The 12401-nt window shown below is 39.7% G+C and overlaps 1 protein-coding gene across 1 annotated transcript in view; it reads right to left on the bottom strand.

Moving 5' to 3' along the window:
• Positions 1-12401, bottom strand: part of fstl4 (follistatin-like 4) — a gene marked incomplete at both ends in the record, with an annotated part of 237648 nt that overhangs the window by 154630 nt on the left and 70617 nt on the right. Inside the window, 2 exon segments of the mRNA XM_079248015.1 lie at positions 7503-7573; positions 7575-7747. Of these exon segments, the coding sequence (XP_079104141.1) occupies positions 7503-7573; positions 7575-7747 (244 nt within the window).

The raw sequence follows: 12401 nt of genomic DNA, 5'->3' as shown, positions 1-12401 counted from the left end.
AAAAAGGCCCATTCAGAGCTGGTTGAAGGAGGCAGCTCTGAGTGCTGATGGGGTGGTGACCAACTTACCTGGTCAACCACTTCTATGCCTCATAAACCTTAAATAGAACAGGTTTTGTAGGAATAAGGTAAAAGATGGCTGCCACTATACAGGGTTAGTCTTCAACTTTTATCTGACAGTCAAATTGGAAAGAAGGAGGTTGTAAAAATGAAAGGACCAGTTCAAAGATCAATGCATAAAACAGAATCTGAAATCAGCTTTCTACCTGGATGATAGTACAGAAAATGCCACCTCAGCAGAAATAGCATAGTTCTTTTACCGAAGGGAAGCAAAGAGAATTGGAGTAATCCAGACAAGATGAAATGAAACTATGCATAAGCGCTTGCTAAATTTGACTCTGTGACAGTCACCATGGCCCAGAGCTGAAGGAAACAGGATTTCACAGCTGAGCTTTTAGGTTCATCACATTTGAAAGTAAATCTAGCCCAAAAAGGGTTCTTTTTTCCCAAATAGTTTAAGATGGAGCCTTTGGGATGCATGGCATCTGTTTGTGGTTGTCAAGTTCAGGGTGAGGGTAATAAACTTTTTATGACAATTTCCACAATTTTGTTTAAAGATACTTTTTCAACAAATATGTTGTGGAATAAAACCTGAGGTCATCAAAGGATGACAAAAAAAAAAAAAAAAAAAAAGTTGGTTCTGTTCTTAGATCTCGATTTATCCGAGGCTTTAGTATAAAGTAGATTAAAGCATGGAAAAGCTTTGAAATGGTTAGTTGTATCTGTGTGTGTGTGTGTGTGTGTGTAAAATAGAAAGTAAACCAACTGACCAACCAACCACGTGAAGGCAAGTGAAGTGATTTACAGTGTGATCGTTGTAAATTCTGGCGTGCTTTCCCATCAAAAAGTCTGCAAACCACTTTTACCGATGTCCTTTTTGACTTGCTCGGCTATTTTTATTACTTCACAAGGAATCCTGATGTAACTCGGATCAATTTCATGATTTTAAAAGCTGGAAGAGCCAAAGACATCACACATGTTAGACAAGCAAGAACATGTTCCCCACTCGTGCTCTGGTGTGTACTGAGCTAGGCTGTCCACTGTTTCATATTTAGCACAACTACTGAATGAAATACGAATACGAGCACTTGACTGTAATAAATGTTCCTGTAAACCGCATGAATGAACTACTGATAAGCTTTAGTGTTGCTCATAGTGTTTACTTGACTTATACCAATTTTATAGCAGGATTTATTCTTATTTTTACATTTTTGAGTGTTAAAACGTAACTGGGAGAATAAAACAAAGTACGCAACATGGAAACAAGGAGACTTTAAGGAAATTTCACAACTGAGTCACCTCTTTTCCTTTGCTCTTTATACCTAGAACTGGGATTGCAAACAGGCACTCAAGCATGCTATTGTGAACTATGCCTGCCAGTGATGCTTCAAGTGCATTAATTAGCTGCCATTTACACACACAAACACACACGATCCTCAGCATTTAGCATCTCCTGCTGGTTTGCATTCAGACATCAAGTTTAAGCCTAATGCGTCTACTGAACGTCCCTAATGTGGATTAGCTATGCATGGTGGTGTCTGCCAGGAATCCTTCCCTCCCTAATGTGATATGATGAAAAGTGCTGCCAGTCTGGTGTGAGTATGTGTAAATCTGTGATTTTCAGTCATGCTGACATGAACTCCTTCTCTACATGCACATGAATAAAGCTTCACTTTCCACTTTCATTTACTCATGATGAGGGATGATTTAAAAAAAAAAAAAAAGTTTGATACCAGTATGACCTATAAAGTGCCATTCAGACAAGAGGTGGGGGTGTCAACATGCATGCATTTGATCATGTATGCGAAATCTTTTTTTGTGTAAATACATAGAATAAGTGCTTCGTAAGTCCCAAGATAGGTGTGATGTCTTTAAATTGAAGTCCTGATTAGGTGAGTGGGCTGTTTGTGCACGAAACTGCTGATGTCTCATGTTGAGAATGCAATTTAGCTATCGAGTTAGTCAAGGAGTGAGCATGATAATGATTTATTAGAGTCGGTAACCAAGTGGTGAGTTGTGGTTTTCCAGGAAAGATATGAGTAGCGTAACGAGTTGTGGGCGTACAAAGATAAATGCACAGCAGAGCTCCTCAAACCTCTTCTTTTTTTAACATCCGCCTCCTTTCACTTGTGAAATTAGAGAAAACGCTAAAAGTTTGGTAAGTACAGCAAGAAAAGTCCAGGTATTTTGAAACACCTGAACAACGTGCAGCTGTGGCTGCAAGATTCTTTGACCTGCAGGAAAACTGCTTCACATGTGGAAAAACAGGGGGAAAAAAAACAAAAAACAAATAAAAACGTAATGGAAATTCCACAGATTTGGGTAAATCAAGATCAAATCAAGAACTTAGATTTCTTTAAATCTAAGTTTCAACTAGCTGTGTTGTGTTTTGGAGATGTTCAATTTTTGCATTTGAAGCCATGATACTGGGATGAAGAAGACAGTTTAAAGCAGGGACTGTAGACATTTTGTGTTTGCAAAACAATCTCACTTTAAAATAATGTTGTCATAAACAGCAACTTTTCACAAAGATAATAAGATTCGGTGTATATGAGGCATATTAATGTAAGTGTGTTAGAAGCACAATTTGGCTGATAGTAAACCACCAAGATGATTACTGTGTTATGTGGGCGTCACGGTTCAGGTGGCGAGTCATATATCAACAGGTTGGGTCCAGATTTGGCTGGGAGATAACTGCGGGTAATGGATCGTGTGGTAATTATCATAACATATGCGGGGGTTCAGGTTGAAAAAACTGGACCCAAGCAGGACTCTGCTGCAGAGTTGGAAAACTGAATGAATTCCATCTCTAGCTTTAAGCAAAGTTTCATTAAGAAAAAATAAATAAAACTGGAGTGGCTTACTGACATGAGGGGGATGTAATGAAATAAAGTCATTTAATACATTTACTGTGAAACTGAGAAGAAGCTCTCTGCCTTCTTTCATCCCAGTTACCTTGTTCTCCATCTGTCTCTCTTTTTCCATCCTTAGTCTCATCACCATGGAAGTGCATTTTTTATAGCCCAAAAAGAGTCCAAGTAGTGTCTCATCCAGCATTTAAACAAGCAGAATGATGGTCTGGATGCTGCTTTCTGCTTAGCAAAAGTACTTTGCCAAGGGGAGCTTAATAGCTATAATGATCTATAAAGCTCACTATTGTGGATTCTTATTTTATTTTTCTATTTATTTTGCATAATTGTTTGTATTACAGAGTTTGTACTGTTGGCCCAGACTGGAGAGGAGAAAAGGGGTAGAAAGAGAAGAGAAAAAGAAGAGAAAACACTTTGAGAGATAGAGAAAGACAAAGAGAGAAAAACATACATACACATGCATATACATCCGCATACACACACACATACATACAAGCCAACCACAAAACCATGGCCACCCTGCAGGAGGACAAAGCCAACAACTGTCAAGAGCACCAGAAACTAACAAGTTAAATATAAACCAGAAACACAGAAGGAAACTACCTTCTGTTAGTAAATAAACTGCAGGACGACTCAAGGGATGCGTCACATGCGGAACATTTGGACTGAAACGTGTTCAGAGACGAGTGATTGTGTGAAGGCGATCCCCTCCACACAAAAGCAAAAGGCAGGCCAGGAAGGCCCCAAGACCTTGGCAATCAGGAGTCACACCCAAGCACAGACCCCAACCGCTCCACTCTGAAGCCATACATCCACCCAAGGTGTGGCAGGGGGAGGGGCACAGGACAGACAGAGCCCCCGCAGTCGGCCCCACTGGGCACCAACAGCACAGGCCAGACACAGCGCAGGCTCCAGGGCCCCAAGAGCCAGAAAGCACCCTCACCCAACAGGCAGAGGGCCCAGCCCACGCCAACCGAGAGCTCTCAGACCGCCACCAAGCGGAAGCCAAGCCACATGCCAGTGCATCAGCTGCGCTCCCTGGACACCATTTATAATTGAGTAACTGAGAGGAAGTAACCACACCGTGTTGGAAAAAGGACCATCAAAGTGGCCCCACCCACCCTGCACTACATGACCCGCCCCCTAAAACTCATCCATGAGTTGTCTGTTTTTGTTTTTTTTTTTTGTGTTAAGATGACTAAGTGTCAAAACTGGGAGGATAGCCTATACTGGGTGCAGCGATCAAGACCACCTTGATGGCCTTTCTCACCACCCAGCAAAACGTACACACACCCCAAAACCTTACCTGTGTGTGATGGAGAGAGGGGAGTGAGAGGGGTCCAGGGATTTAGGTCCAGAGAGAAGTGAGCTTCCCTCCAGAAGGTGAGCTGCCAGTGGGACTAGGCACGCCCCCCCCCCCACCCCCACCCCCCCTTTCCCAGGGCCCCTGAAGACCATGACAAACCAGCAGCATGTCATGGCCATCAACCATAGCCCTCAGCAATCCAAACTAAAGACCCCCAGAAGGCACCAACCAACCACAAGCAAAGGGGACCGGGAAGACAGGGAAGAGTGGGAGTGGCAGAAGGAGACCCCAGATCAAAGGCCGACCACCCCCACGTCCACAGAAGACAGCCTCCACCCGATGACATGTCAAAGTGCTGGATACACAGATTTTCTTCTCCAATTCACAAGGATTGGGTTTTTTTTGCGATGGATGAACCAGTTAGGATTGGGTTTGCAGGCCCGGTCCAAGAAGTGTATCTGGAAAAGACAGTTTTTCTAGACTCTTGTTTTTTTTTTTTTTTTTATCTTCTTCTTATCCTCTCTTACTCTGATAATGAATTCTTGGATTTTGTTGCTGAATCAGCCACAGTTCGCGTTCAACGCAGCCAGTGTGGCTATATCCTCTTGCTAGGGGATGAGGTGGCCTGGAGTGTTAAAGCGAAACTCAACTTAAACATCCTGTGAAGTCATGGATGGAAAGTTCAGAAAGTAACACAAAGGTGTAGTTTTACAGCCTCGGCTGTGTCATGGTGTGTATTTATTACTGTCTGCTCTTATCATCTCTAGTTCATGTTTCCTGTTTTACTCCCCTCACCTGTGCCTTGTTACTCCTTCAATAAGTGTTTCTGTTCTTTCTTGCCAGTCCATTGTTTGTTTCTGTTAAAATTAGTAATCCACGCTATGTGTTTTAGTTATTGTCAGTAAAACCTTTTCCCTTCCTCATGCCTCATCTGCCTGCACTTTGGTCCTCAGACCACAGGAGTCACATAACAGACTCTGTGCCATCAAACCTGTCCAGGATGCAGAGTTTTAAGGTTAGGAAGTTCCATAATGTGTCATTAAAGCTCCGTTGCCAGCAGCAGGTTGGTACCAGATGGTCTGTTCCAGTACACTCTGACCTCTGTTGGGTTTTTATAATTATTTCAGTTTTTCTTCTTCTTGATGTTTTTTAGCATTTGGCAAAAATGAACTGGCTCATTACTGCCACTGTCTGATCTGGATTGTAAAACAGAATGTTTCCAAGAGCCTGAGTAATCAAAATGTCAGCTGATCTGCAACATTTTTTTACTCTGATGCACCCCCCCCCTCATGTTTTTATTCATGAAATAACAAAAGTTACAGAGCTGTAAGTGGCCATTAGTAACAGTTTGTGTTTGTTGTTTGTTTTTCATATTATCATCATTTAAACCTGATCTCAGTTAAATAGCAGGGATGTAGAAATCGTTGATGATTAATGTGGAAATCACAGTGGTTCCATCATTTATGCACCAGCATAATGCAGAGGCATTTTGTCCAGTGAGGCGATCAAATATGATCATTTGCCAATAAAGGGTTAAAGATGTCTGAACTGCCTTAACCTTGCACACCTTAAAATTTTACAATAAAAATGACCATTTCAGCAATTTTGGAACGGTTACAGTAAGTAGTTGTGCTTCTATATCTCATACAAACTTGGCTCTGATCCACAGCGCTCGGATGAGTGCATTCTTTGTGCGCGACTGACAAAAGCAGCATGATTTTCACATTGACTGATGCTTGAGACTTTAGCTGCAGCTGGCGATGTGCTACAAAACAATATTTTAGCTTGTCTTTGTAAATGTTTCAACATCAAACTAAAGCCCCACTTTTACCTTGAAGATTACTCATGCACATGCTTCAAAGGTACCGGAGCATAATTTGAAGACAATTTTCCCTTACAAAAGAGCATCAAACACAATAACCTTTATCGAACTCAGCGATCCAGAGACACATCAAAGATGCAGCTGTTGTGCAGCAGCTTTGTTGCTGTGAAGTCTGAGCTGCACGACAGAGTGAAAATATAACTTTTGCAAATGAGACACTTTATTTATTATGTCCTTCATTCAAGGCATATTAGAAAAATGCATGTGTGTATGTCCACAAACATACTTCTGTGTTGCTCCACATATCCAAAAGTTTAAATCCAATTAGAAATTATACAATAGATACTTTTGGATCAACTACTCTCTTTTTGACATTGAAGAAACCGTACGTATATATATATATATATATATATATATATATATGTATATATATATATATATATATATATATATATATATATATATATATATATATATATATATATACATATATATATATACATATATATATATATATATATACATATATATATATATATATTTATATATATATATATACATATATATATATATATATATATATATATATATACATATATATATATATATATATATATATATATATATTTATATATATATATATATATATATATATATTTATATATATATATATATATATATATATATATATATATATATATATATATATATATAATATTTTTATATATATATATATATTATATATATTATATTATATATATACTATATATATATATATATTATATATATATATATATATATATATATATATATATATATATATATATATATATATATATATATTTATATATATATATACATATATATATATATATATATATATACATATATATATATATATATATATATATATATATATATATAGATATATATATATATATATATATATATATATATATATATGCACATACATATATATATACACATACATATACACATACATATATATACATATATATAGTTGTTCCCAGAGTTAACTAAAGTGCATTTAATCACTGATAGTTGCACAGACGTCTTCAAGCATAACCCAACAAACACAATCGGGCTTTTAAAGCTCTCCAGGAACAGATGTGAAAGCTAATGAAGGACAAATTAAAGAAAACAACATTTTAGACACATCACACTAAATGCCGGTGATGCGCTCACCGCAACATGCTGTTTGTCATCTAACTTTGTTGGAGACATCTAAAATCTGACAACCACCTGCAGTAATCACAACAGGGACATGATGAAACACTTCCCTCTGTCATTTCTTCGTTTTAATAAAGACTAATTACATTCACACACTGGACTTGAGGTTTTTAGTACTTTCAACTAGTGAAACTTTTCAAACTTGCTCATGTGCCCTCTGCTGTGTGATAGAAGCAACGTACTGTAAGACGCACCCTTTGAAAAAGCAGTCCTTGCTGTGAACCACGTAGATCCGTCTCCTCTCCAGGCAGGCGGTGCGGTAAACCCTCACAGTGGTTCTCGTAGAACCTGCCGTCCGAGCCACATACCGGTACAAAGGAGGGTCGACATTTTTCCTGGCAGACACACTCTGCACGTCCGGTTTCTGCCATCAGCACACACTGTCGGCCCCGTCCACAGTAGGTCCGCCGACATGGGTCTCCATCTGGATCAGAATGGGCTGAGGGAAGAGGAAGAGGCGTGTACATTCAACTTAGGGAATAAAGCATTAGGAAAGAGACAATGTAATAAAAATGAAAAGGTCTTTTTTTTTTTTTCGCTTGATGATAGAAGCAGGAATAGCCGTAAGGCAGGACATTAAGAGAAGCCAAAGCTACACATGGAGTCAGTGGCAGGAAAACTTCCCCGTTAACAGCCACAAAGACTGAACAAAAAGTCACAAAGTGGGCCCTTTTTGTCACAATAATCCTTGAAGCCATGAAAGAAAATCATTGCTACTACTACTGGTATGAAATATATCAAAAACCTCTAAAGGCCAGATGTTTTCAGAGCAGCAGAGAAAAAAAAGAACAAAATGTGTTTTTCTATTTTTCTGATCGCTATCAGTTGTGCAGATCCTCTTTAAACAGTTTCATCTTTGACAGTGATTAACGCAAAACCCTTCTTCAACAAAAAACTGAAATATTTCCTCATATATATCTCCTGTTTGATAGAAAATCAAGACAAATGATGCGTTAACTGTTTTACTGAAGCACAAAACACATTGTGATGTTTATCATGGGCATTAAAAATTAGAAACAGCACAATGTTAAATCAAACACATTCAATGTTCCAAGGCTATGTTAACAAGGATAAAGCATGGCTTGCACACACTACCTATTTACAAATCCTTATTCACACCTCTCGGCATGCTTTCGCACATTCATGAGCACGCGTACACAAAATAAATGACTCATAACTTCATGTGCATGAATAAAATTATAAGTAGATGATCCATTGTGAGTTCTTGTTTTCTTTGGATCTTAAGAGAGACATCATAGTGTTAGGAACAAAAGGGCCAACAGACTTCTCTGTCACGACACACACACACACACACACACACACACACACACATAGGTGCATACAAGCATTGCTCTCACCAAGTTTCACTGGATAGGACACCTTGTTTTTACCCTCCTGATTTAATCTATTTGCAGTCAAAGCCAGTCAAAAAGCTGCTGATTCAGCCAAATGCTCCACATTCGATTGATCATTCCTGACTGCATGAGCCCGACCGGTTGCCAGTTCTCTTGCTGTGATATCAGGCCTGAGTACAACTAAAGAGGTTGTGGCGTCGGAAACTAGACATTCAAAGGTGTATAATTAATAATTTTTCCACATTTAACCTTCATCTTTTAAATGTCAAAGGTAAAAAAAAAAAAAAAAAAAAATTACACTGGTTACACAATTGCTCATATGATAGAAAAAAGTAAGATGGATATTACTGAACAAGAAAAACATAAGCAGCAATTGTGAAAGAAAAGAGTAGAAAAAAGAAAAGTAAAAGGAAAGAGTTGATTCCTACTTGTTCAAACATTACAGATGTGAGAATATTTTTATATGCAAACAATTCAAGTTTACAACAGGAATGAATAACAACTTTCACTTTCCCTGAAAAGCAGATGAGCTGCCCTGAAAACCCTCACCTGAGACGGGGAGCTCTAGTAAGTCGTCCACTTTCAAGTTGTATTTTATTTTCCATAAAGTTCTTAGTGTTTCTTAAATTAAAACAATGCTAATAATTTTTTTTAAAGTACTAAGTTTATTTCCCAAATATATAATCTAAGATGATTTTGCATTGATTCCTTTTTGCATCACTCATGTGTGGCAGAGCTGCAGTGCACGTAGCCACCCATCCTGCTTATTTTTGTTATATTATTGCAAGGTTCAGCAAGTTTGTTTCCCTGGAAAAATGTTATGAAAACAGTTTTTACAGCCCAGACTTCTAGGCTAATAAATAGAACTAATGAAACATTATTCATTCATTCATTTTCTAAACCGTTTAATCCAATTCAGGGTCGCGGGGAAGCTGGAGTGTATCCCAGCTGGCTTTGGGCGACAGGCAGGGGTACAACCCTGGACAGCTCGCCTGTCCATCGCAGTTATTAAACATTTGTTTATTTTTATCTTTTTGATAATGAAGGAGATGTATCACAACACCAAAATGCTGGCAATTCATCCCATGTCAGTTATGCGGAGTCAGAGGAACCATTGTTTCATCACCATGCACAGCTGAATTGTTTTTTTTTTTTCTTTTTACCATGAGCCACCAGAACAGTGACCACTTTGGTCAATGTCGCAACACTTCTTCAATTGTTAATTTTTGTTGCAATTCATCAGTAAGATTGAAATATCAGAAATATGAAGGGGCATGATGAGAAGCAGCAAAGCAACAGAGAGAGACAGTAAAAAAAAACATAAACCTGCTTCAAACCACCAACAAACATGTTTTTCTGAAAGTTATAATGTTATTGTTCAGCTATTTTACATTAAAGCAGGGCTACTCAATTAGATGTTCAGGGTGGGCCAGATTTTCAAATAAAAAAAATGATCAGAGCCAGTACATAAAGTAAGGTAAAATAAATCAGTCAAAATGAATAAATAAATAATAATAATAAAAAAAAGCATACATTTACATTTTGAAAAGTAAGTAGTTTATTAATTTTTCCATTTTAAATTCAGTCCCACATGACAAGGGCAATGCACAAAATAAAATAATGAAAATTCTTGTCAGAGCCTATTTTACTCCTAACTTTTAACATAAAAAGATCATATCAAACTAAACTTCTCACATTATAATCTTTACACACCGCCACACACTCATTGCATATTAAACACATCGGTTTGGAGCTCGAATGTGACGGCAAAATAAACAAATACGCCAGACGGCGTTAAATCTGCAGTTTTTGTTGTAAGTTTTGCGTTTTGGGACAGAGAGCGACATGCTAGCTAGCGCTGCTCTTACAACTTCAAAACACAACATGTGCTGGAGTTATTGTTGCTAGGCAACCAAGTGTTGCAATCGTGGTCTGCATAACTGTGGGATTGTAGGCTACTTAATCAGCGTAGGAATGACTGAAGGTTCTTGATTAATATCTTTATTCTTTTACATAAGCTGGGCCTCATAGAAGTTGTTTCTGGGCTGCATGTGGCCCACGGGCCAGGTCTGCATTAAAGTGTTTGTTTTTAAAGGCTTGTGTATAATAAGGCAGAAGATGCTAAGACTATATATGTATCTGCTCATAATATGTTGCTTTTGTCCCTGTATGAGATATCAGTAGTAATAATAAGACTTCATAAAAAAATCCCATGTGTAATTTAAACCCCGTGTTTACTTTTAGAGTCATACTGTTTCATTCTCAGCAGCTCCTTCTTTCAGTTTCACAGAGAAAAAAGCCTTTTAATGTAGATTAAACACACTTAACTTGCAGAAATGCTTGTATAGCTGGAATAAATATATAGAAATATCAAAAGAAGGTAGAAAAAGTGATGTGTAGGAGCCATTACAGGCCTGTGGCTGAGTGGTTATCGTTGAAAAAAAAACCCTGAAGTTTGGGAGTGAAAGCAAAGCTTTCCTCCGATTGACCCTGCTGAGTTTTAGCCCCTGTCTTCTATCCTTCAAAATTTCAAGCATTCCTGCCTGTCCTTTTGTTTACTTTTGATGTAAACAAGCTCCTTTATTTGCCATGAAAACCAGGGAACACATAAAGGAGATGGCCGCTGGCTGCATCAAACGGCGGCAAACTAATTGCACGGCATGAAAAACTCAATGTCGAGGCGGAGAGGAAAACAACATTAGAAAACAGTGAAGATGAAGCCTTGATTCCAGAGTCTTCAAAAGAACATAAACATCCATCCATCCATCTTCTGCCGCTTATCCGGGGTCGGGTCGCAGGGGCAGCAGCCTAAGCAGGGAAGCCCAGACTTCCCTCTCCCCAGCCACATTTGCCAACTCTGCGGGGGGGATCCCGAGGCGTTCCCAGGCCAGCCGAGAGATGTAATCCCTCCAGCGTGTCCTGGGTCTTCCCCGGGGTCTCCTCCCCGAGGGACGTGCCTGGAACACCTCACCAGGGAGGCGTCCAGGAGGCATCCTGACCAGATGCCCGAGCCACCTCAACTGGTTCCTCTCGATGCGGAGGAGCAGCGGCTCTACTCTGAGCCCCTCCCGGATGACCGAGCTCCTCACCCTATCTCTAAGGGAGAGCCCGGCCACCCTGCGGAGGAAACTCATTTCAGCCGCCTGTATACGAGATCTCCTTCTTTCGGTCACGACCCACAGCTCATGACCATGGGTGAGGGTAGGAACGTAGATCGACTGATAAATTGAGAGCTTCGCCTTCTGGCTCAGCTCCTTCTTCACCACGACAGACCGGCGCAGAGCCCGCATTACTGCAGACGCCGCACCGATCCGTCTGTCGATCTCACGCTCCATCCTTCCCTCACTCGTGAACAAGACCCCGAGATATTTAAACTCCTCCACTTGAGGCAGGACCTGACTCCCGACCCGGAGAGGGCAATCCACCCTATTCCGGCTGAGGACCATGGTCTCAGATTTGGAGGTGCTGATTCTCATCCCAGCCGCTTCACACTCGGCCGCGAATCGCTCAAGCGAGAGCTGGAGATCACGACCAGATGAAGCCAACAGGACCACGTCATCCGCAAAAAGCAGGGACCCAATCCTGAGGCCACCAAGTCGGATCCCCTCAACACCTCGGCTGCGCCTAGAAATTCTGTCCATATAAGTTATGAACAGAATCGGTGATAAAGGGCAGCCTTGGCGGAGTCCAACCCTCACCGGAAACGAATCCGACTTACTACCGGCAATGCGGACCAAG

This window comes from Telmatherina bonti (genome assembly GCF_933228915.1).
Source record: "Telmatherina bonti genome assembly, chromosome: 10".
NCBI classification, from domain to species: Eukaryota; Metazoa; Chordata; class Actinopteri; order Atheriniformes; family Telmatherinidae; genus Telmatherina; species Telmatherina bonti.
The sequence above is the reverse complement of the archived record's forward strand: the minus strand, read 5'-3'. Positions and strand labels throughout refer to the sequence as shown.